Source organism: Giraffa tippelskirchi, chromosome 2 (assembly GCF_054371585.1).
Source record: "Giraffa tippelskirchi isolate mGirTip1 chromosome 2, T2T-mGirTip1v1.2.pri, whole genome shotgun sequence".
Lineage (NCBI taxonomy): Eukaryota > Metazoa > Chordata > Mammalia > Artiodactyla > Giraffidae > Giraffa > Giraffa tippelskirchi.
The window spans coordinates 176,369,774-176,396,348 of NC_137276.1; the positions used below are offsets into that span (position 1 = coordinate 176,369,774).

The 26,575-nt window shown below is 38.1% G+C and overlaps 1 protein-coding gene across 7 annotated transcripts in view; it reads left to right on the forward strand.

Moving 5' to 3' along the window:
* Positions 1-26,575, forward strand: part of CFAP44 (cilia and flagella associated protein 44) — a 116,367-nt gene that overhangs the window by 23,706 nt on the left and 66,086 nt on the right. For 5 of the 7 annotated variants that reach the window (XR_014077435.1, XM_081572083.1, XM_081572084.1 and 2 more), the window contains exons 9-16: positions 231-395; positions 2,752-2,907; positions 3,500-3,547; positions 4,158-4,257; positions 4,945-5,039; positions 10,102-10,311; positions 10,950-11,060; positions 25,349-25,510. Coding sequence is in view for 6 of the 7 variants with exons in the window: in XM_081572083.1 (XP_081428209.1) it covers positions 231-395; positions 2,752-2,907; positions 3,500-3,547; positions 4,158-4,257; positions 4,945-5,039; positions 10,102-10,311; positions 10,950-11,060; positions 25,349-25,510 (1,047 nt within the window). In the remaining variant the exon portion in view is untranslated. The remainder of the gene's footprint in view (positions 1-230; positions 396-2,751; positions 2,908-3,499; positions 3,548-4,157; positions 4,258-4,944; positions 5,040-10,101; positions 10,312-10,949; positions 11,061-25,348; positions 25,511-26,575) is intronic. The other 2 variants (XM_081572085.1, XM_081572089.1) reach the window with 1 other exon arrangement.

Sequence of the window (26,575 nt, forward strand, 5' to 3'; positions counted from 1 at the left end):
ATTTAACCACCAATATACTGCCTGACATCATTATGTAAAACTACATATTGTGATAAGTGTTTTTTTCTGGGGTAGTGAATTTTCACTGCTGCATTTTCTTATTTTAAAAATTGAAAAATTTATTTTCATAACCAAGAAAAATCTTTAAACATTTCTCACCAGCTACTTGAGGCAAATATTCATGTTTTTCTGTCTCAATGTACATTCTTTCCTTTTCTCACACCTGCCAGGTGCTCTCAGGGTCAGAATGGGGCAACATGCTGCTTTGGGAAGGAGGCCACATCAAAGTGGAGCTGAGCCGGGCTGCAGGCAAGCCTTGTCACCAGGGTCCCATTAACCAGATAATGCTGGATGAGGGTGAAGTCATCACCATTGGGTCAGATGGATGTGTTAGGGTAAGTTGTCTTTAAACTTGGACAGTAGCACCTGCATCAAAGTCTTGTAGGTCACCCTATGGGTTTTATCAGATTTTTTTTTTTCTCACAAAGGTCACTTGAAGAAGGAGATCAGTGGTCATTTACTCCCAGGGCCAACTCATTTTAAGTAATACTTCTCTTGTGGTAGATTTATAGTTGCTAATTCATGTCTGACTCTGTCACCCCCTTGGACTGTAGCACACCAGGCTCCTCTGTCCTCCACTATTGCCCGGAGTTTGGTCAAACTCATGTCCATTGAGAAGGTGATGCTGTCTAACCATCTCATCCTCTGCCACCCTCTTCTCCTTTGGCCTTCAATCTTTTCCCAGTATCAGGGTCTTTTCCAATGGGTCGGCTCTTAGCATCAGGTGGCCAAAGTTTTATAACATCAGCATCAGTCCTTCCAGTGAATACTTAGGGCTGATTTTCTTTAGGACTGACTGGTTTGATCCCCTTGCAATCCAAGGGACGCTCAAAAGTCTTCTCTAGCACCACAGTTCGAAAGCATCAATTATTTGGTGCTCAGCCTTCTTTATGATCCAATTGTCTATGTAAATTCTGGTCAACATTCATTAATATCTTGCCACTGAAATTTTCTGACGGAACTTTTGTTATTCTGTTGTTGAAATAGTAGCTTCGGAAAATGAATTAGCACAAAATTAACAGTGGACTCCAATGTCCTTCCAAAATGCCTATTATAAATGGGTCATTTTCTAGGAACAACAAGGCCAAACATTTATTTATTTATTTATTTTTACTGATTTTACCAATTAGAAATACACAGGTGATCTGATGGGGTTTGCCAATGGATGGATGCTTCCCTCCCATTACCCCATATACGAATGAACTTGCTTGTCCTCATCCATAGACACCGTCCTGCCCACAGGGTGGGCTAATCTGGGACACTGCTTCTGCATCTTGGTCTTTCTGGCTGTTGTCACACCTCTTTTCCCATCCCCCATGTGTAGTTACCCTGCTGTTGCTGGCCAACCTGCAGTCTTTTGTTTTACTTTGCGGTCCCCTCAGTATGTATTTCTTCTGGGGCCTTTCATAAGAAAATATTCTTAAGGTAGTATTCTCGGGACATTCTTTAGGAAGTGATATTATCAGAAGTAAGACCATTTTTTTTTTTTTTTTAACTGTCTGGTTACTCTGACACTTATTGAGCTTACTTATGGCTCAGACAATATATTAAAACCATGTCTTCCACAGTTTGTCCTCTTACCATTGGCTCTTTGAACCCTGTTAAATTTAATTTTGTTCTGTTATACTCATTTCTCTGAGAATCTTTTATGTCCTTTATTATGTTATACAGTACATTCACTATCCTTCCAAAGCATATGTCACCCCCAAATACATCAAGATACCAAGTGGAGGAAAATTTCAAGAGAAGTTGGATAAACTTCACAGAGGATTCTTTCATGGCCATCACTAATTTCTAAGCCTGCTTCCCCTTTGCAAAGTCCACCCTCATCTCTTTAGTCCTTAATATGGTAAATCTCTACCTCTCGCTCTTTAGGAAAAACCCACTCCAACTCCCAGGAGTTAGTCTGACTCTAGGATCTGGGACTCTCCCCACAAGGGTACTTAATGGGACAACACCAGTCCTTCCCAAGTCTGAGTTGCTGAGTCTAGGATGATGTAGCAGGATGTGTTTGCAGAATCATCCAGCCTGGGCTTTGGCATTTCCCAGAGGAAGTCCCTCCGAGTCTCTCTACCACATTAAAAACTGTGCTCCCTCCTTTCCCAGTGCTCTTCTGGTCTCCTATCCTAAGAACAACAGTCGTTACCTGAATGGTACAGTCTAAATACATGATAAGGAGGAGAAACATTATCTCATGAAGACATTGCCTACATCTTTTTTTTTCCCCCCTGCTTAATGAAGATTGTGCTTGAATCATTCAGCAAGAAGGTCTATGTCTCCTTTCTGGGGTCCCACGGGTCTAATATAATTCAAGGCTTGTCATAATGTTTCAGTGAATGACAGAACCATTTATTCCTTCAGCCATTTTATATGCAGAAAGACCTGATAGAAACTTTGAAATAAAGTTTACTTTGGGCAAACTAGAATTCTTATTCAGGACAGACTTTTTCTCACTAATCTCCATAAATAAGAGGAAATTATGATAATTCATTATTTCTCAGAGTAAAATCTCAGAGGTTAGGTTTTGTCTGGTGTTTTAATTAAATCTACTCATCATTAATTTTCATGAAATAAGAAATGACTTGAAAAAATTGGGGTCTTTCCTGGCATAGAAAATATATATCCATTCTGACTTAGAAAATATAAATTCAGAAACTGCTGATTCATTAAGGTATTTTCTTATTTTTTAAGATATGGGATTTTGAGACTATAGACACTGCTGAAGTTATAGATGAGACTGGATTACTAGAGATTGAGCCCATTAATGAACTTCAAGTAGATAAGAATGTCAAACTCTTCTCTATGATAAAAATGAATGAAGTTGGAAATAACTTTTGGTTGGCTCAGGTAAGATACACCGTTTTCTCTTTGCTCTTTAAAGTTATCTAGACATAAAATTAACATAGTATTATAGTTTACTGTCACTGTAAATCCACAGAACTATCAAGACTGCTATTGATAGTATAACGAAGAGTTCCCTGAATTCTGATATTTAGAAGTGAAGTGAAGTGAAAGTCGCTCAGTTGTGTATGACTCTTTGCAACCCCATGGGCTATTTAGTCCATGGAATCCTCCAGGCCAGAATACTGGAGTGGATAGCCTTTCCCTTCTCCAGGGGATCTTCCTAACTGAGGTATTGAACCCAGGTCTCTCGCATTGCAGGTGGATTCTTTACCAACTGAGCTATCAGGGAAACCTAATATTTAGTTGACCTATATTTTATACACAGAAAACCAATTAGCATTTTTACTATGTTAAACTAACTACAAGGTTTATGAGATTGCTTTATTATGTGGTTGCTATTATTAAATTTCAATCATAGTTTAAAATTATATAAGTGTTGGTACTGTTGGTCCTTTAAATCATAAAAAGAAAATCCTTTAATTTGATAAAATTTCAAAATGATGAGCAATATATTATTGAGTATTTAATTTTTTAGGATTCCAATGGAGCCATATGGAAGCTTGACCTTAGCTTTTCAAACATTGTAAGTTGCCTGTTTTTCTCATTTGTTTCAAACTCTCATAGTAAAATGTTCATTATTCTTCTTTAGAAGATACTTTATCTTTCTCCATATTTGGTCGTTGTTCCCATCAAAAACTTGCTCAACATATCCAAAGAATTTATATTGTCTCTGTCTTTCTCTCATTATGATTTTACATAAAAAACTTTACATGAAAAAGATTCTGTCTCATAAAAAATTTACCAGAAAAGTGGCAATGACGATGCCTAACATTTTATAGTGCTTTATAGTTTTCATAAACATTTGACATTTTAATGTATATTATCTCAAATAATCCTCTCAACTGCTCGGTTTTGTAGGGAGGCAGTTGCCATCATCTTAGTTTACTGATGAAGAAATAGAAACTGGCATTTGAAGTTACTTGTACCAAATCACACAGCTATCAAGTGAAAAGACAGTATTCTCTTTCTCCTAATTCTGAACTTCAACGTTCTTGCTATCTTATAATGCCTTTTCTTATTTTTATTCAGATAAAGTCATACATGATACAGAGTTCTATTTGCACTTCTTTAAACTTGGCTTTCATGTTATGTTAACCTGTCTTTGAGCTCTAACAGAATCTCTCTGTTATCAGACCCAAGATCCAGAATGCCTGTTCTCCTTCCACTCTGGAGCCATTGAAGCTTTGGCCGTCTCTCCTGTCACTTATCTCATGGCCACTACCGGCTTGGACTGTAAGTAAGAACTCATATCTGGCCTTTTGTGTTCTATTTTCAGTACATTTTAAAATGTGTTTGATTAAGGCATTTGAGAATTTTTCCAAAAGGGAAGCCTCCTGATACTAATGAGGGAAGTTTTGCAGAGGGGAAGGGCCCAGAATATAGCGGCCTTGGTTATTGTGAGACATAAAAGATATAACAATAAATTACTCATGAAAATACCATTCATCTTGGTATTCTCCACAGTAGTGCTTTTCCTTTTCTTTCCATGTCCTTTCTTTCTTCTTGACTTACAGTAAATCTATGTGGACTGTGAAAGGTGAAACTGACTCACTAGTCAATCAGCAGTTGTTTTCTTTAGTACTGTTGTCTCTCAGGATCTGTGGTGGTGATGGAGTTGGTTCCAGGTCTCCACTGATACCAAAATCTATAGATGTTCACGTCCCTTTTATAAAATGGCATAGTATGTATTCATGTTTATAAATTACCTGATTGAGGGTATACATGTAAAATTTTAACTAATTTAAAGAAAGACTACATCAGTTTATTTTCTAGGACATTTCTTGTTATAGTGAGTAAATATAAAGTGAACCATGGTTATTAGAGCTGTTACATATATATATATATATATATATATATATATATATATATATATATACACACATATATATAACTTGTTTCTTTAAAACTGTCTTTCTATAGGCTCTATTAGATTCTATGACTTTGCTGGCAAAACTCCTTTGCTTCAGATGAAATTCAAACAAGGAGGTACTGCCCTTGCTTGGGTACCACGGCTGGTAAGCTTATTATAATGAATTTTACTAAAAATCTATTTGTAAATATGATATATCAGTGCTATTTCTTAGAAATATAGATATTTTCTGACTCTGGATTTTAGAGAAGAATAAAAATTCGAACTTAGTTTGTCCATTCAGAATATGATAGAAATCATATCATGACTTTGCTATTGTGTTTTTAATGAAAAGTCTATTCTTGTGCCACCTAAAGTTTAGAAATAGTTTTGTGTTAAAAAGTAATTACCTGATAGAACTTTGTGTATCTGTCTTCTGTTTGACTCTGGTTCATTCTATGTACTTCTAGCATGTCTACAATGTGTTGGGCCTATTTCTAGATTCTGGGAATATAGCAAGGAACAAAAAGACAAAAATACTTGCCAGCATGGACCTTTACCCCAATAGGAGAATGTTACACCCCATGGGAGATGGTGGGAGAGAAAGACAATAAACAAAATAAGTAAATTTATGAGATATGTTAAATAATGGGAAAAAATTAGAGCTTTGTTCTAGTTGTCTGTTGCTGTGTAGTAAACCACTCCAAATGTAGTGGCATAAAAAAGCAATCCTTGTTTTTTGCTCACATACTCCGGTTTGGGAATTCAGACAGGTGACAGCAGGGATGGTTTATCTCTTCTTCACAGTATCATGGCTTCAGTTGGGGAGATTTGAATGGTGGGGGCCTGGAGTCATCTAAAGGCTTCTTTGTCCCAAGTCTGGCACCTGGGTTAAGGCTGGGTTAAGCTGTGGTGCTAATAGGAGTGCTTACCTGAAGCCCATGCCACACAGAGAGGTCATTATCACAGCATGGTGGCCTCAGGGCAGTCAAACTTCTTCATGGCAGCTCAGGGCTCCAAGATCTTATGTTCCAACAAAGAAGGCAGAAGCTGCTGTCATTTCATGACCTGGCCTTAGGAGTCACATAATATCACTTGTACTATACTCAGTTGGGGGGTGAAACAGCCACAAGCACCACACACATTCACAGAGGGAGGGACTTCAACTATCTTACTATGGGAGGTATGTCAAAGAATTTGCAGCCATGTTTTTATAAAACGTCATGGGAATATTTGGGGAATGGTTTATCCTTAATCCTTTGGGTTGAAGTCAAAGAGGAAATGTTCCAGGCCCAAAGTAGATGTAGAGGTGGCTGGAATGGAGAGGACTTTCATGATGGGATCAAGATCAGAAGGAGAACTCAGGCCAGGAAATAGAAGCAGAACAATGATGAGGCTAGATTAAGTAGAAACCATGGAGTATTTAGATTACCAAACCTGGATCATTCTTTATCTAATCTATTTACACTCTTATCTGAAGTCTTTAAAATACAGCTTACCAAATTGAATCATTTTTTTCAGAGTTTTGTGGAATGTTCATAGAGCATTTAATTTTTAGCCTTAAATCCAAGTAATGATCATACAGATATTATGCTAGAATTTCCCTTTCTCCATACCCTCTTACCTTTCTGGAAACCCGCATATCATTCTTTACAATTTAGCTCAGGTCAAATATCATCGCCTCTGCCCAGCCCTCCACGAACCCATCTTGAAGGGTACTCCTTCCTTCATGATCTAGGACTGTGTTTAAGGACTGTGTATATATCTCTTTTATAGCACTTAATCACAGTGTACTAAGATGACTTGCTTCATTGTCTGTCTTTCTCACCAGACTGTGTTCTTCATGGCAATACCATATCTTATTCTTCTTTGTGTTAATCTTCCAGTGCCTCTACACTTACTGGTACATATAGGCACTTAGTAAATTTGAATAAGCAACATTCAGTTGGAATTGAATGTAGTTCTTATTCCCAAGACTTTCATAATTGCCTGGCCTTAAGGGATGATCACTCCATTCTAAAGAATACCAGGGCTCTTGCCCTTCTCCTAAGTGCCTTCCAAGACGGCAGATTTAGTACATACAGACATTGCTATAGATTTGTATCTCCGGCCCAGACTTTTCTTCTAAGCTGTAGACTATTTGTCATCTTCATTTTGAGATCTCCAGGGGACTTCAAACTCAACATGTCCAAGATTAAGTTCATGATCTTCTGCTGATCCCCAGTCCCCCTCCCCCAACTTCAAAACAATAAATGCAACAACAGCCCACACACTCACATACCTGGCTCTCTTCCAGGATCTCCTGTCTCAGTAAATATGTTATTCTTGACACCTCCCTCTGCCTCATTCCCCATATCTAGTCACCACCAAATAGGACCATTATACCTGTCTCTAAAATGTGTCCAGGTCTCTCAGCTCCGCTATACCACCTCAGACTACATGACATTAATCAGTCTCCAGGAGTAAAACAGCCATCATTTAAAAAGTATCCCTACACAAAAATAAACTCAAAATGGATTAAAGATCCAAACGTAGGACCAGAAACTATAAAACTCCTAGAGGAAAACATAGACAAACACACTCTGACATAAATCACAGCAGGATCTTCTATGATCCACCTCCCAGAGTAATGGAAATAAAAGCAAAAATAAACAAATAGGACCTAATTAAACTTAAAAGCTTTTGCACAACGAAGGACACTATAAGCAGGGTGAAAAGATAGCCTTCAGAATGGGAGAAAATAATAGCAAACGAAGCAACTGACAAAGAATTAATCTCCAAAATATACAAACAGCTCAATACCAGAAAAATAAATGACCCAATCAAAAAATGGGCCAAAGAACTAAACAGACATTTCTCCAAAGAAGACATATAGATAGCTAACAAACACATGAAAAGATGCTCAACATCACTCATTATCAGAAAAATGCAAATCAAAACCACAACGAGGTTCTATCTCACACTGGTCAGAATGGCTGCTATCAAAAAGTCTACAAACAATAAATGCTAGAGAAGGTGTGGAGAAAAGGTAACCCTCTTCAATACTGTTGGTGGGAATGCAAACTAGTGCAGCCACTATGGAGAACAGTGTGGAGATTCCTTAAAAAACTGGAAATAAAACTTCCATACAACTCAGCAATCCCACTGCTGGGCATACACACTGACGAAACCAGAATTGAAAGAGACACATGTACCCCAATGTTCATCACAACACTGTTTACAATACCTAGGACATGGAAGCAACCTAGATGTCCATCAGCAAATGAATGGATAAGAAAGCTGTGGTACATATACACAATGGAATATTACTCAGCTATTAAAAAGAACGCATTTGAATCAGTTCTAATGAGGTGGATGAAACTGGGGCCTATTATACAGAGTAAAGTAGTCAGAAAGAAAAACACCAAATACAGTGTATTAACACATATATATGGAATTTAGAAAGATGATAACGATGACCCTATATGCGAGACAGCAAGAGACACAGATATAAAGAACAGACTTTTTGACTCTGTGGAAGAAAACGAGGGTGGGATGATTTGAGAAAATAGCATTGAAACATGTATATTACCATATGTGAAATAGATCACTAGTCCAAGTTCGATGCATGAAACAGGGCACTCAAAGCTGGTGCATTGGGACAACCCTGACAGATGGGATGGGGAGAGATGTGGGAGAGGGTTCAGGATGGGGGATACATGTACACCCATGACTGATTCATGTCAGTGTATGGCAAAAATTGCCACAATATTGTAATTAGCTTCCAATTAAAATAAATTAATTAAAAAAATAATCTCCCTGAAATCTCCTGTGCATCCTGTCTCAGCCACCTCAGATCCATTCTCTACATTGTACCTAGGATGATTGTCCTGAAATAGTAGATCTGATCATGTCACCTCCCCACTCTACATCCCCAAACTAAAAACTATTTGACTCCTTACCTCTCTGGGATGAAAACTATCCTTAATGTGACATATAAGCCATTTTGTGACCTAATACCTGCTTGTGGAAGCACTGTTCCATCACTTCGTCTGTTCTAGTCAAACTAACTTTTTCCTGAGTTACATTATTTCCTGCCACATGACCTTTGCACAAGCTATATCCTCTCCCAGAGGTATTTTTATGCTTAATTAACTCCTGGGCATCCCTCTGTTCTCAGCTTCACCATACCTTCCTTAAGGAAGCTCTGAGTCTAGGTCAGCTTTCTTTGCTATACATTCTCAGAGAATGTTTCTTTCATTTAACACTTATATAAGTTCATAATTCCACATTCCTTCGTGTGGTTGATTAATGAAGCTCCAATACTTTGGCTACCTGATGTGAAGAGCTGACTCATTGGAAAAGACCCTGATGATGGGGAAGATTGAAGGCAAAACGACAAGAGGGTGGCAGAGGATGAAATGGCTAGATAGCATCACCAACTCAATGGACATGAATTTGAGCAAACTTCAGGAGATAGTGGAGGACAGAGGAGGCTGGTGTGCTACGATCCATGGGGTCACAAAGAGTAGGACACGACTTAGTGACTGAACAACAACAATATGTCCTCCTATTCAACCATTAATTTGTGAAAATGGGTTGAGACTGTTTATGCTTACTCTGATGGGTCCCCGGCACATAGTAGATAGATTGTCCTTGTTTACCTGTCTCATGGTCAGCAGTGATAATGGACTGTCTTAGAAGAGATGGAGTTTACCATAAAGTAGTATAAGAAATTATCAATGGGCCCTTATTTTAGTTCATTATTTAGTTAAATTACTGAAGTCTAAATAAAATACAGAAAATTCTCCAGGCAAGAATACTGAATTGGGTTGCCATTTCCTTCTCCAGGGGATCTTCCTGACCCAGGGATCAAACCCAGGTCTCCTGCATTGCAGGCAGATTCTTTACCAACTGAGCTACTAGGGAAGCCCAGTTATTTAGTTAAATTACTTAAGTCTAAATAAAATACAGAAATATCTGTAATTTGCTCAGTCATGTCTGACTCTTTGTGATCCTATGGACTATAGCCTGCCAGGCTCCTCCATCCATGGGATTTTCCAGGCAAGAATACTGGAGTGGGTTGCCATTTCCTTCTCCAGGGGATCTTCCTGACCCAGGGATTGAATCCGGGTCTCCTGCATTGCAGGCAGATTCTTTACCATCTGAGCTACCAGGGAAGCCCATAATACAGTGCAGCTCTCTTAATTAACTAATTTTGGAAACCTTGCATTTCTTTTTTGTCCAAGATAAGCTATGGTGGAGCACAGATTACTGCAGGATTTGAAGATGGCATTGTTCGAATTCTTGAACTTTATGATCCAAAAGGGCTCACGGTTTTTGTGGGACGGAAGAAAGTTTTGGATGCAGATATTCGTTTGAAACAGGTTTTCAAACCTCATACTGCTTCTGTCACTGCTTTAGCTTATGATCGTGATGGAGAAGTTCTAGCCACGGGGGTAAGGAGTAGATTTCCTTTTGTTTCCTATTGAATTTTTATGATTAACCTTGCCTTATTAGTCTTCCTACTTAATGATGCCTTCTTTCTTTATATTTCTTTCCAAGCACATATATCTATTTCTTGTTTTCTTTGTATTCACATTCTTTCAGTATGATCTGTGCCTGACTATAAAATATTAAAAATATTCTTACAAATTGAGTTGTAATGCTTATTTTAAATAAATAGAAATTCTCAACTGGGAATAATGCAGCATGTTTTATGTATGGTCAGTGTTTTAAATGATAGTTCTCAATGAAGAGAATAACCATTCATTATGCATAAACAGGTGAGCATATGCATTGTGGAATTTTTTGTGAATTAATCTTATATACAGGTATGGTGATCTTATACACAGGTATGGTGATCATTTTTCTTTTAGAAACACAAGAAAACATGTGACATGTTTCATTGTCAAACATTCTCACAGGGAAAATGAAGCAAATATTTGAAATAAGAATGTTCCCAGAATAATCTGGGATATATGATCATTGTAGGTATAAGTATACAGTGGGTGTAATATAGCTGTTAAATATTTCTTTGTACTCTCTGGAATAGATTTCATAATAATATATATTTGGATATCTCTCTTTTTCTTAGAGTAAAGATAAAACTGTCTTCTTTTTCGAAGTGGAAAGGGACTATAAGCCTATTGGTTATATTACTACTCCTGGACCTGTTTGCCAGTTAACGTGGTCTTCAAGCTCTCATGTAAGTAGTTATTTGTCTTCATGTTTAGATCTCAATTACTACATAGTGAAGTGATCTGTTAGAAAATAGTGGGTGGAATTACTAGCTCTGCTCTTGGGTCCTGCAGTGAGGGGCCAAGGAAGCTGTTCAGCTTGACTAGTGTAGCATCACTCAGGAGCTCCAAGCCACCACCCTCCATACTCCCACTACCTCCTCTCTCTTCCATAATCTAATCAGTCTATTATATCAGACTTCGCTTCAACAATGGAGACTTTATCATGAAACACAACATGTCAGAATGTGTTGACTTGGGTCTGGCAGTCCTTCTGACATTAAGTTCATTTCTAAGGTCTGAATGTATTTGTCCTCATCTTTATCTCTTTCCTGCTCCTCTGTCCGAATTTCACCTCCATTTTCTTTTCTAACTTCCATTGCCTCTTTCCTAATGACAATGGTGATTCAGCATTGATTACTAATCTTATTAAATGCCTCTAATTTCCCTAATTTTGAGCATAGGATAATTCAATCACCTGAATATTGATTATCTAAGCCAGGTACTGTACTAGGGTCCTAGCATAATAATAATAATACTGATGAACTACATAGAAGTACTATCAGAATTTTAGGGATAGCATTTTAATCTATTTTAAGAAGTTATATTGTTCTGTGATAGAATTATTTAAGGTTTCACAAGGGAATGGGTGACTAAAATATAGATAGTATGTACTATTAATATGGGGCTTTTCTGGTGGCTCAACAGTAAAGAATCTGCCTTCAATGCAGGAGCCCCAGGGAGACACAGGTTCAATTCCTGGGTCTGAAAGATCCTCTGGAGAAGGGTGTGGCAACCCACTCCAGTATTCTTGCTTGGAGAATCCCATGGATAGAGGAGCCTGGCAGGCTACAGACTATGGGGTTGCAAAGAGTCAGACATGACTGGAGAGACTCAACAGGCACGTACACACTATGAATATAGAGCAGGGGACTATCAAGAAAGGGAGAAGTTAACATGTCATGTTATATTATTCTACCTTAATCTTAAGGAATTGGCAGAATGTGAGTCAGAGAGGAGGTGAGTGCAAGTGGTGTAGGTGAAGGGAATGAGAGGAGAGCTTCAGAAGATGCTCTGTGTTAAAGCATGAGCAGTTATATCACAACATATTTGTAGATTCTTCAGTCATTTCTCTCAATATAAAAGTTACAAAAAAAAAGCAGCCCAACATTTTTCAGGAGTTAGGAATGATGGGTGGGAAAGCGGTGGGTTTGACTCTATAAAGGGACAGTTTGAAGGAGATCTTTTTGGTGGTGGAGTAGTTTGTATTTTGCTTGCTGTGGATGATTACTTGAATCTGCACATGTGATAAAATGACATGGAACTATACACACATTCTATATTAATGTTGATTTCCTGGTTTTGATATTGGTGCATAAGAGGTAACCAGTGGGAGAAACTGGGCAAAGGGTACATGATACTTCTTTGTACTATCTTAGTAACTTCCTATGAATTAATATTTCAAAATAAGAAATTTTTAAAGAAGTAAGTAGAAAAGGCCCCTCTCTCCCTCCACCAGGATGAGATGGTTGGATGGCATCACCGACTCAGTGGACATGAGTTTGGGTAAACTCTGGGAGTTGGTGATGGACAGGGAGGCCTGGCGTGCTGCGGTTCATGGGGTCGCAAAGAGTCAGACACGACTGAGCGACTGAACTGAACTGAACTCCCTCCACCAAAACAGATAAAAAGACATTTCAGGCAGTGGTACCAGTTAGCACTTGTATTTCTAACATTGTTTGGGAGTTACTAACGTAAAAGTAAATTACTCTCATTTCACAATATATACATGTATCAAATCATGTTGTACATCTTAAGCTTATACAATGTTATGTCAATTATATTACAATGAAAGTTGGGGGGAAAAATAAATTACCATTTGTAACTGCACACTCCAGTTGTCCAAATAGCAATAGCTGTTAGCCGCTACCAGCTCAATGGTCAGTCCTGTAACCTTCCTGAATGCATTAAGCTTCTGTCCATTATTTTCTTTTCCAATAAGAGTACATCACTCAAATAACCATCCTACCTGCAGTGGTCACTACTGTGATCACTTAGGCAGTAGTTACAAGGGAGAAGTTATAAGGCAACCAGATGAGAGGCAGGTAGATCTATTGGGCAGCTGTGTTCCAGAGAAGATGACACCAAGGTGTGGATAAAAGCTAGGTAGAATTGACAGAACTTGATGATCTTTTGAATTTCTAGGGATAATTTTGAGGTTTCTAAATGAAATTCATTGGAGTTTCTCTAAATGTTATTTTTTTTCTCTCTCCTGCATTTTCTGAGAGCACCATTTTCCCTGTTTCCTAAACCAGGAAATCTTTGAGCCATCTCTTCCTGACCTCTGACACCCTGCTTCACCAAGCCCTGCCGTTGGTTATGCACCCTAAACATCTGTTAAATCTGTCTCTTCTGTGTCCTCTTTGCTCCTCTCTGTTTCATCCATTAAGCTTTGAACTTGATCTTCTCTGTCTAAAATGACCTCCCTCTTATCTTCCTGACACACATCAACTCACTATTTTTTAACATACATACATAATTTACTAGTGGGGGCTTTCTTGGTGGCTCAGATGGTAAAGAATCTACCTGCAATGCAGGAGGACTGGATTTGATCCCTGGGTCAGCAAGATCCCCTGGAGAAGGGAATGGCTACCCACTCTAGTATTCTTGCCTGGAGAATTCCATGAACAGAGGAACCTGATGGGATACAGTCCATGGGGTCTCAAAGAGTCAAACATGACTGAGTGACTAGCAGTAACTAATTTACTAATATTCTATTAAGGATTTTTATATGTACATATGTAACACTGATAATACCCCCCTTTTGTAATGTCCTTACCAGCTTTGGAATTTTTGAAAAAAAGTCTCTTCTGTTCTCTAGACCTGAATTGTTGTTTGTAGGAGGATTTTTAATAATGAATCTCTTCAATAGATATAGAACTGCTGCTGCTGCTAAGTCGCTTCAGTCGTGTCCGACTCTGTGCGACCCCATAGACGGCAGCCCACCAGGCTCCCCCGTCCCTGGGATTCTCCAGGCAAGAACACTGGAGTGGGTTGCCATTTCCTTCTCCAATGCATGAAAGTGAAAAGTGAAACTGAAGTCGCTCAGTCGTGTCCGACTCTTAGCGACCCCATGGACTGCAGCCTATCAGGCTCCTCCGTCCATGGGATTTTCCAGGCAAGAGTACTGGAGTGGGGTGCCATTGCCTTCTCCGAGATATAGAAATATAAACTGCTAAAAGAGGATAACTACCATCCCACAATTTTATACCCAGTGTTAGTATCATTCAAAAATGAAACTAAGTAAACAATAATGTGACTTTTTGGATGAAATGAGCAACTCCTGTTCCCATGCAGTTTTAGGGTTGTGTAAATGTTTTAAAGGCAAACGCCCAGCAGAATGTCAGGTTCACATTTCTGCATTTCCCTTTTCTCTGGTATCCTATGCCCTCAAGTTCTATCTTTCTTGTTGGCTGCTTTGAATTTCAACTTGTGTCTGTTTATGTCTGGTGTTGTTTTTCAGTCGTTCAGTCATGTCCAACTCTTTGTGACCCCATGGACTGCAACATACCAGGTCTCCCTGTATCCTTCCCCATCTCCCAGATCTTGCTCAAGCTCATGTCCATTGAGTCAGTGATGCCATCCAATCATCTTGTCCCCTGCCATCCTCTTTTCCTCCTGTCTTCAATCTTTTCCAACATCAGGGTCTTTTCCAATGAGTCAGCTCTTCGCATCAGGTGGCCAAAGTATTGGAGCTTCAGCTTCAGTCCTTCCAATGAATATTCAGGGTTGATTTCCTTTAGGATTGACTGATTTGATCTCCGTGCAGTCCAAGGAACTCTCAAAAATCTTCTCCAGCACCACAGTTTGAAAGCATCTATTCTTTATGTTTGAGAGAATGCCTAAAGCTCTAGAACACTGCATTCTGTTTGGCTTCTAGGTCCCATTCTGTCAGTTGGCCAATGCCCTTAGAAGAAAAAGTGCAAAGAATGTCCACCTCACCTCAACTAGCTTCCCTTTTCCTGCAATCTTGGCTTCAGAGCTATAATTATACTGGTTTCTCTGTGATGTCTTTAGCTGGTTTAGCAAACTTTTCATGTTATTGAATTGTTAGCTAATATAGGAGTTTTCATCTGTTTATAAATAAGGCTTGGCTAATATTTTCTTTCTTCATAGTTTCTCAGTTTTGTTATTAAAATTTTTTAATCTCCTAAGATGAATTGTAAAATATTCCCTCTTTTTCTATTCTCTTGAAGAGTTTAAATTAAAATTTTAAATTTTTGTCAGACTTGGTAATGCAGTCATCAGAGCATAGTGTCTGAGGTGACTTTTAAAAAATTAATTCAATGACTTTAATAATTGTGTGTGTGTGTGTGTGTGTGTGTGTTCAGTCATGTCCCACTCTTTGTGACCCCATAGACTGAACCTGCCAGGCTCCTCTGTTCATGACATTTCCCAGGCAAGAATACTGGAGTGGGTTGACATTTCCTACTCCAGGGGATCTTCTCAGCCCAGGGATGGAAACTGTATGTCTTATGTCTCCTGTATTGGCAGTCAAATTCTTTACCACTGTGCCACCTGGGAAATCATAGTTCTTTTAAAATTTTTAAAGTATGCTGCTGCTGCTGCTAAATCACTTCAGTCGTGTCTGACTCTGTGTGACCCCATAGACAACAGCCTACCAGGCTCCTCCGTCCCTGGGATTCTCCAGGCAAGAACACTGGAGTGGGTTGCCATTTCCTTCTCCAATGCATGAAAGTTAAAAGTGAAAGTGAAGTCACTCAGTCGTGTCCCACTCCTCGTAACCCCATGGACTGCAGCCTACCAGGCTCCTCCGTCCATGGGATTTTCCAGGCAAGAGTACTGGAATGGGTTGCCATTGCCTTCTCCGTTTTAAAGTATAATTGACATAAATTAATTTTAAATAAACAACATGATTTGATACTCAAATGATTTGCCACATACTGATTGTCACAATAAGTATAGTTAACATCTGTCACTGTACATGAGAACTTTTGAGGTCTATTCTCTGAACAACATTCAAATAAGCAATATAGTATTATTGACTATAGCCATCATGCTGTACATTACATGCCCATGACTTAATTTATAATTGGAAATTTGTACCTTTTGAACCCCTTTGCTTTACCCATCCCCAAACTACTTTGGCAATCACCGGTCTGTTTTCTGCATCTATGTTTTTTATTTCTGTTAAGATTCCACATACAAATGAGATCATAGTATATTTGTCTTTTTTTTTCTGACTTATTTAACTTAATATAATGCCTTCAAGGTCTATCCATATTGTTGCAGATTACAAGATTTCATTCTTTTATGGCTGAATAATATTCCATTGTGTTATATAATCATAATGGAATATTTTCTTCCTCCATTTATCCTTCAGTGTACACTTAGATTGTTTCCATATCTTAGCTATTGTAAAGAATGTTGCGATAAACATGGGGATGCACATATTTTTTCAAGTTAATGTTTTCATTATCTCAGATAAGTACCTGGAAGTAAAGTTGCTGGATTATATGTAGTTCTGTTTAATTTTTTGAGGAATCTCCACATTGTTTTCAATAGTGGCTGTATTGATTTATGTTACTACCAACAGCACATAAGCGTTCCCTTTTCTCTACATCTTAGCCAGCATTTCTTGTCTTTTTGATAATAGCTATTTTGGCAGAGGAGCCTGGTGGGCTATAGTCCATGGGATCACAAAGAATTGGACATGACTGAAGCAACTCACTCTGAGAGGTGTGAGGTGGTATCTTGTGGTTTTGAGTTGTAATTTCTTGATGATTAGTGATGTTGAGCATCTTTTTATGTACTCGTTGTCTGTCTCTGTCTTTGAAAAAAATGTCCGTTCAGATCTTCTGCCAGTTTTTTACTTGGATTGTTTGTACTGCTGCTCAGAGTGCATGCCTGGAAATAAGAGGCAATCCCTTCAATTACGAATGGGGTTAGCAGGCCTCCAGCCTCATTACAGAATGATGGATCAGGTTTCATGGGGGAAATGGTTTGACAGGACACCTGTTCTTGCATGTTGGCTGTTGTGTTTGAGAAATCCACTAGAGGAATGCTTTTGCAGCTTTAATCCTCTCACCTTCCCTCAGACCCTTCTTTTGCATCCTCTCTGTATGTATTCTTCCAGCTATTTTATAACTTGTCTGCACTAATCAAATGCCACTAGGCCCACTCTTGTTCCTCAGCTCTCAGCAGGTCAAAAACCCTGGTCTTTGGGGGCATCTCTGAGTTTACAGACCTTCTTTATTAGTCCCAGAACTTTGCGCTTTCTGAGAAAGTCCATAACATCTTAGGCTCCATACAGAACCCTGCCCAGTTCCCTGCTCTCAATTTCTTAATGGAATATGTATCTTCTGATAAATCACTTCCGTAGGAGCTCTGGATACACAGATGACAGGGATCTGTTCAGACACAATCATGTAACGTGCTCTGAGCTGCTTCTTCACATTGACAGGGTACATCATAATTTACCATATATATGTAGATTTATTTGGGGGTTCTCTATTCTGTCCCATTGATGTTTATGACTGTTTTTATGACAATAGTATATTTTGATTACTATAGCTTTACAGAATACTTTGAAATCAGGTAGTTATGATGCCTGCAGCTTTGACTTCTTTCTCAGGATTGCTTTGGCTATTTAGGGTCTGTTGTGGTTCCAATCAGATGTGTTCTTGATTTAATTTTGGTAAGCACATTTTTCCCCCTAGGGAACTTGTTTCTTGTTGTCTGTAATTTTCATAATATTCTTAATGTCACAAGATCTATAGTGATGTTTCCTTTTAATTTTTTTTACATTGGTTATTTTTTCCCCCTCCCTCTTGCTTAATCTTCCTAGAAGTTTGTCAGTATTTTCAAGAAATTTTCACTATATTGATTTTATTTTGTATTTTGTTTCATTAAGTTATGTTCTTTTATTATGATCCTATACCTACTGTGGGCTTCCCTGGTAGCTCAGCTGATAAGGAATCTGCCTGCAGTGTAGGAGACCCGGGTTTGATTCCTGGGTTGGGAAGATGTGCTGGAGAAGGGATAGGCTACCCACTCCAGTATTCTTGGGTTTCCCTGGTGGCTCAGCTGGTGAAGAATCCGCCTGCAATGCAAGAGACATGGGTTTGATCCACACGTTGGGAAGATCCCCTGGAGAAGGGAACGGCTACCCACTCCAGTATTCTGGCCTGGAGAATTCCATGGACTATTCTATGGGGTCGCCAAGAGTCAGACACAGCTGAGCAACTTTCACTTTCATACCTACTGTGTTAGGGTTTATTTTCCAATTTCATGAGATGGATACTTACATTAGTTATTAATCTTCTTAATATGCATCTTTATGTGCACCCTCACTTTGCAAGATGATATCTGAGCTGTGAAATCCCCCTTGTTTTCTGTGTCCTCTCCTAGGGGCATGAGCCTAGGAGAGGCTGATTGCTTCTCCTCCCTACCCAACTCCTTGTGGGTCTCTTTTGTAGCCTTGGTTGCAGAAGACCTTTCTATTAGTTTCTAGTTTATTTTCAGTGAGAATTGATCCACATGTAGGTGTTTTTCTCATGCGTTTATGGCATGCGTTGAGCCCAGTGTTGTCCTACTCTGCATGTTTTTCTCTTCTAGAAATACTAATTTCTTAGGCAGTCAGTTCAGTCGCTCAGTCGTGTCCAACTCTTTGAGACCCCATGGACTGCAGCACGTCAGGTTTCCCTGTCCATCACCAACTCCTGGAGCTTGCTCTTAATTTCTAAACACATGGAATTTTTACTTTTAAATTATTGATGAAGTGAATGAAGTGTTAGTCGCTTGGTCGTGTCTGACTCTTTACAACCCTATGGACTGTAACCTACCAGGCTCCTTTGTCCATAGAATTCTCCAAGCAAGAATACTGGAGTAGGTAGCCACTCCCTTCTCCAGGGGATCTTTCTGACCCAGGGATCGAAACGGAGTCTCCTGCATTGCAGGCAGATTCTTTGCCATCTTAGTTTAATTGCATTTTACTTTAACTCTATTATTTTAATCTTTTGAAATTGAGGCAAATTTTATAAATATTCTTCATGTACTTGTAAATATTCTGCATGTGTTTTACAAATATTCTTCATGTGATACTGTATGTAGCCTGTTCTCAAAGTTCTATGCAGTTTCTGCTTATGTCTATTAGCTCAGATTTTTAATTATATAGTTAAATTATTTATATCACTTTGATTTTTCTATTTGCTTGTTACTGAGAGACTTTAAAAAATCTTTATTTTTTTCCCTCGTGGTTCTGTCGTTCTTTGCTTTATATATATTGAAGTCATGATATTAGTGAAAGTGAAAGTGTTAGTTGCTCTGTCCTGTCTGACTCTTTGCAACTCCATGGACTGTAGCCTGCCAGGCTCCTCTGTCCGTGGAATTCTCCAGGCAAGAATACTGGACTGGGTTGTCATTCCTTTCTCCAGGGGATCGTCCCAACCCAGGGATTGAACCTGGGTCTTCTGCGTTGCAGGCAGATTCTTTACCATCTGAGCCAACAGGGAAGCCTATTAGGTACATACAAATTTAACTGGTCAATTTTCTCATAAATTAAACCTTTTATTATGAATGAATTTTTCATCTCTATTATTTGTTTTATATGTGTCTTTTTTGAACAGCTAGATTTAAAAAATATCCAATCTGATCATCTTTGTCTTTTAGCTGAAGCACTTAATTAATTTATAAGTAATATAATTATATTATAATTAATTATAATTATGTGAGTAATCATAATTATATGTATATTATATAATTTCTGTTAATTATATAAAGTTATAATTTGGATTAAATCTACCATCTTATTTTGTGCTTTTTAACCCTTATTTTCTTTATTTTTCTTTCCTTATTTGTCTTATTTTGGATTGTTTTTCCTTAAATAATCGTTCTATTTTTCCTTTTGCTTGTTTGGAAGTTATACAGTTATTTCTGTTCTTTGAATGGTTACTTTACATTTTAACATATGTCCTTAACTTACGAAAGTTTAATGTTAGTTCTTTACCCAAGACAATGCAAACACCTTAGAAATCTTCCCTCTGCCTTCCTTCTGGAATGATATTCTATTGCTGTGTATTTTTAAAATAATCTTTTAAGATATATACATATATATGTATAATTTTTTACAATTATAGTTGATTTACAACATGAGTTTCTAGTGTACAGCACAGTGATTCATTTTTTTTCAGATTTTTTTCCATTATAATTTACTGCAAGATAATATATTTTGTGGTGCCACAACAGTAGGACCTTGTTGTTTATCTATTTTATACGTAGTAGTTTGTATCTGGTAATCCTAATCTCCTGATTTATCTCCCCCTTCCCCCTTTGGTAACTATAAATTTGTTTTCTATATCTGTGAGTCTGTTTCTGATTTGTAAATTAGTTCACTTGTATAATTTTTTTTGATTCTGCATATAAGCGATATCATATGATATTTGTCTGACTTACTTCACTTATGATGATGATCTTTAGATCCATCTATGTTGCTACAAATGGCATTATTTCATTCTTTTTAATGGCCGAGTATCATTCCATTGTATATATATCACATCTTCTTTATCCATCCCTCTGTTGATGGACATTTAGGTTGCTTCCATGTCTTGGCTATTGTAAATAGTGCTGCTATGAGTATTGGGGTGCATGTATCTTTTTGAATTGGAATTTTCTCCAGATATATGCACAGGTGTGGAATTACTGGATCATACAGTAACTCTATTTTTAGTGTTTTAAGAAATACCTATGCTATTCTCCTTAGTGGCTGTACCAATCCGCATCCCCAGCAATAGTGTAGAAGGATTTGGTTTTTAAGATTTGTATTTTTTAAATCTCACAAGATATATTCAATTAACCATTACTAAGAATTACCCACATATTGACCACTTTCTTTGCTATATATTCCTTCTTGCATTTGGGAATTTTTCCTCTTATTTGCAGGTCTGCTATTTGCAAGCTCTCTAACTTTTTCTGGAAGTTTTTCTTACAGTATTAAAGGATATTTTTGTTGGCACAGAATTCTAGACAGCAATAATTTTCTTTCAGCCCACTCAAGATGCCATTCCAGTGCTTTCAAACTTCAGTTACTTCTACTACCTGTTGGTGTGATTGTCACTCCTTTGAAAGTAATTTGTCCTTTTTTGGCAGTGTTTAGGATTTTCTGTTTTTAGTGTTCTGCAATTTTGTTTTGATGTATATAGGTGCTTGAATCCATGGGTTTGTAACTTGTATCAATTCTGGGGAAAAAAATGGAATCAATTTGTCTTGAAATAATTGCTTTGTTTTTTTCCCTTTCAGATCCTGATCAAGTACGTTAGAATCTCTCTAAATGTCTTGCCCTATCTTCTGTATCTTCTAACTTAAAAAAAACTAAGTTGTATTTTATAGACTTCTTCTCATCTGTTTTCTACTGACTAGTTATGTCCTCAGTTATCAGTGTTAAAGTCACCCTTCACCATATTAATTTCAACTTTTGTATTTTTAGTTCTTGAAGTTTTATTTGATTATTTTTCATATCTGTTTTGTTAGTTTTAATAGGTAAAACTGTTTCCTGCAGATATTTTAAGATTTTCTCTTGTAACTTTAAACATGGTAGGCATAATTGTATTTTGGGCTATGTCTGATCATTTCAACATCTGAAATCTTGATGGATTTTTTAAATTTTGTTGACTCTCACTCCTGATGTTTTATTTCTAATATGTCTGGTTATTTTATTTTCATGAATATGTATTTACCATATCATCACTGAAAGAATAAATGAACACCCTTTTCCTCTCTTGAAAAATTTCTATTCTGAGAAGAAAAGTGTAAAAGGATACACATCAACTTCTCAGCATTCATTATACCTGTTTAGGGTGAGAGGGAGAAGTATAGTAGTTAAGTTTGATTTCATTTGTGGCGATATATATGTTACTTTTCTGATCTGACTCATAAAACACAGCTTCTTTGAGGCTCTTATAACTTGGCTACATCACCTTCTCTCTTTTTATACTGCTGTTATCTTCTGACCACCTGGTCAAGTCTGCCCCTTTTTAAAATTTTAAGACTACGGTTATCTTTCTCTTCATCCAAAGTGTAAACAATTATCCTGAATGACAGTAACACCATGTGCCTGGTTCATCAAGTGGCATCAGCCTCTGGACCTTTCCATTTCCCATGACCTTTACGGTTTATCCACACGCTTTCACAGCCACCCAGCGGGCACTGTGTCCACCTGTTGATTAGTTTACTAGAGCCTCCATAACAAAATAACCACAGTCTGTGTGGCTTAAAGAGCAGAAATTTATTTGCTCATGGTTGTTTAGGCTAGAAGTTTAAGATCAAGGTGCTAACAGTTCTGAGGCCTCTCTCCTTGGCTTGCAGATGGCCACCCTCTCACTGTGTCCTCACATGGTCGTCCTCCTGTATCCTAATCTCCCCTTCTTGTAAGGACACTGGTCCCACTGGATTAGGGCCCACTCTATAGACCCTGTCTCCAAATATAGTCACATTCTGCACATGAATTTGTGGCGACACGATTTCAACCACAAAATCTTGTAAGAACTCAGCTTTAAAAGTCAACTGTTCAGATAAGATGGTTGGATGGCATCACCGGCACGATGGACATGAGTTTGAGCAAACTCTGGAAGATGGTGAAGGACAGGGAAACCTGGCGTTCTGCAGTCCATGGGGTTGCAAAGAGTCAGACACAACTGAGTGACTGAACAAGGAACAATTCAGATAGCTCACATTCTGACCTCAGCCTCTCTCATGTCCAACCTGTTCACTTGGCTACTTCTGCTTCACTTGTCCTCTGAAGGCACATCTTGTTCCTTCACCGTTTGTTTTCTCTCATCTGTTAGTCCATTCTTGTCTTAAAGTGAAGTCACTCAGTCATGTCCAATTCTTTGTGACCTCATGGACTGTAGCTCACCAGGCTCTCCCGTCCATGGGATTTTCCAGGCAAGAGTACTGGAGTGAGTTGCCATTTCCTTCTCCAGAGGATCTTCCCAACCCAGGGATCGAACCCAGGTCTCCCGCATTATAGGCAGATGCTTTACCGTCTGAGCCACCAGGGAAGTCTTAAGACTCTTATCTTAAGTTCCTCCTATATCTGGCTTAAATGTCATGATTCTTTCTAGCAATAAGGTTCAGTAACACTCTTCCAATGCCTTGAGCTCCTTTCTCTTTTTTTCATACACTGCTGGCAAAAACCCATCCCTGACTGTCCCCAGTTGATTTATATTTGCCTACAGTGATTACTAAGAGCAGTTAGAGATAGTCATGCAACAGGAAAGGTTAGCTTCTTCATGATTTAGTGACTCAAATGGCCTCAACACAATTCATAGTAGGGCTTAGCGATTCTATGAAGTTGTTCTTATCAACTTTCTTACACCCACAATGACTGTTTAAAAACTCCTCCTCTCAAAGCTTCAGGCCTCCCACTTGCTCACTCACTCTCATTCTCAGCATCACTTATTTCACAAAACAAGTAGGAGACCTATTGCCAGGAACTCCTTCACCTTCCCACTACCAAATGTAAAATCCTATTACTTCTGCAGGTACCTGTTCCTCTTCCCTTTATTTTTTTTTCTTACAGTAGAGGTGCTGTGTGCCTTCCTGCTTGAGGCCAATTCTCCCTGTGACCTTGGGAATCTACTCCTACTGTTTTCAACATTTCACACTGTTTTCTCTTTTCTGTCATATAAATTTAACCCCTCCTGTTTAATGAATTTGGCAATATGAATTACTTCCATTAATATTGAAATATATTCAAGCCCTCTTATTCAGAAAAAATTCCTTGTCCTCGTGTTCTCTTCTAGTCACTGCCCCATCTTTCTCCTTCTATTTTTCTCCTGGGGGTTGGTTATTCCCATGAACTGCATTTCCTTACATCCTACTCCTTCCTTCACATGCTCTTACAAGTTTGTTGTCTCATAATCCCACCAGGTTAACACGTCTAAAGATACCAGGTGGTCTCCATTTAACAATTTTAGCTCTTATCTTTCTTGCCCTCTTAGCCTCAGTTGACCTTGCTGACCCTCATTTCCTCTTTGAAATACCATCTCCCTTTGACTTTTGGGGACATTATGCTCTCCTGGTTTCTTCTCCAACATCTTGTCACTCCTTCTCAGTCTCCTTCATTCAGGCATTGAGTGTTGCTTCCCCGAGGCTCTGTCGCAATCTCTCTTCTCACTTCTGTTCTCTTGACCTTAGTGATACCACCAAGGCCACAACTTTCTTAAAAGCCCATATGTGCCATTGGATATTTGCACATGGTATTCTTTACATAGCATATTCCCTCAAGCCCTCCCTGAAGTCATTATGGAAATAATCTTCTACTCATCCTTCACACCAAGACTTAGGTACTACCTTCTCAGGAAACCTTTTACAACCTCCTTGTGGTGCCTCTACAACACTGGTTGCAGTTATAATTTACATTTATTTATATGATTTGTTAAATGACAAGCTTTCTCTTTGTAGGTAAGTTCCATAATGGCAGAGACAATTCCTATTTTTCTTATTATATATTATAATAAGAAGTACCTCTAACACTTTATAAAATTCTGGGTACATTGTAGGTATGTAATAAAGAAGTATAGAATAAAATAATGGAATGAATAAACATTTTGAATAATCAAGATGGGAATTTGCCACATATGTTTAAATACATGATTTTTAAACTCAGGAGAGAGGTCTAGACTAGGGAGATGAATTCAGAGTCTAATTGCTTGTGAGTGGTAATGAAGCCCTGATGGCTACAAGATTTATCAGGGAATGTTTATGGAGAGAAAGATAAAGAGGGGAGAGAACAAGCATCTTGGGACATTCATATTAAATGAATTCAAGCAGAGGATCATTCATCAAAGGAGGCAGAGGTTGTATATGCTGTCCACATACTGCACATTTTCCTTGGAATTCCTAATTTTAATATTCTGCCCTTTCGGCTGACATATTTCACAACCTAATTTTTGGCTCAGGAAAGAGGGCATCTATAAAGGAAACAAATATAAATCTAATTTTAACATTTGTTTTATTAATTAATAATGATATAATTGTATTAATGTGTATAGTGATTAATAAGATTGACTTAGTTCCTCACTGTGGTTATTGCTGGTAATAAGTATCTTTTTAAAATGGCTAGTATACATAGAAATTATAGTTTATATAATTTTAAAATTATAGTTTAAAATACTTTTGAACTATGCTTCTAAAAGCTCGCCTAAATGTAAATGGTATGTTTAATCTTTTTTTTTAGCCTGAAAGTACTTTACTGATTATTTGTGAGAATGGCTATGTTCTTGAAGCTCCGTTTCCAGCTATAAAGGAGGAAGTGGAGGACCACGATGTAGTTTCCTATGAAATCAAAGACATGTGTATAAAATATTTCCATTTCACAAGTGTCAAATCTAAGATTCTGGTATGAAATATCCTTGAAGCACTGTCTTCTAATTTTTTTCTTTCTTATGATATAAAACAGCCCACGTTAAGAGCTAGGAAAATATGAAGAAGAAGATACAAACTTTTACTTTAAGGAGCTTATCTGGTAGAAAGCAGCTAACAGTGTTAGGAGGAGGTGATGAATATAGTAAAATCACAGTGCAAAGAAAAGAATTTTAGGGGCATGCAGAGAAAAGAATATATGGTTGTGATGGAGGGATGAGAGGAGGTCAAGGATGACTTCATTGAGCGGACATTTAGTATTTAAAGTAAGGGAAGGATTTTGAGAGGTTAAAAATGGGAAAGCAATAAAAGATGGGAGAACATCCTGAGGGAAGGCAGAATTGCAAGAGTTTTGTTGTTTTCAAGAAATGAAGACTGGACCATGAAACAGAGGGACACAGTTTGTGGAGGAGTTTGACAGGAGTCTGTGACCACCACAAAGGACCCCTTAAATTCTAGCCAAGACGTTTTATTTCTTAGGCCATTGGAATCCATTGTGACAGGTGTTTTTTTGTATTTTTTAATTTAATTTTTAATTGGAGGATAATTAAAATATTGTGATGGTTTCTCCCATACATCAGCTATAGGTATATATATGTTCCCCTCCCTCTTGGACCTCCCTTCCACCTCTCTCCCCATCCCACCTCTCTAGGTTGTCACAGAGCATGGGCACTGGCTGTCTATTTTACATAGACGTAAAGGACAGACCAAGGGATACCAAGGGAACATTTCATGCAAAGATGGGCTCAATAAAGGACAGAAATGGTATGGACATGACAGAAGCAGAAGATATTAAGAAGAGGTGGCAAGAATATACAGAAGAACTGTACAAAAAAAGATCTTCATGACCCAGTTAATCACGATGGTGTGATCACTCATCTAGAGCCAAACATCCTAGAATCTGAAGTCAAGTGGGCCTTAGGAAGCAACACTACAAACAAAGCTAGTGGAGGTGATGGAATTCCAGTTGAGCTATTTCAAATCCTAAAAGATGCTGCTGCAAAAGTGCTGCACTCAATATGTCAGCAAACTTGGAAAAGTC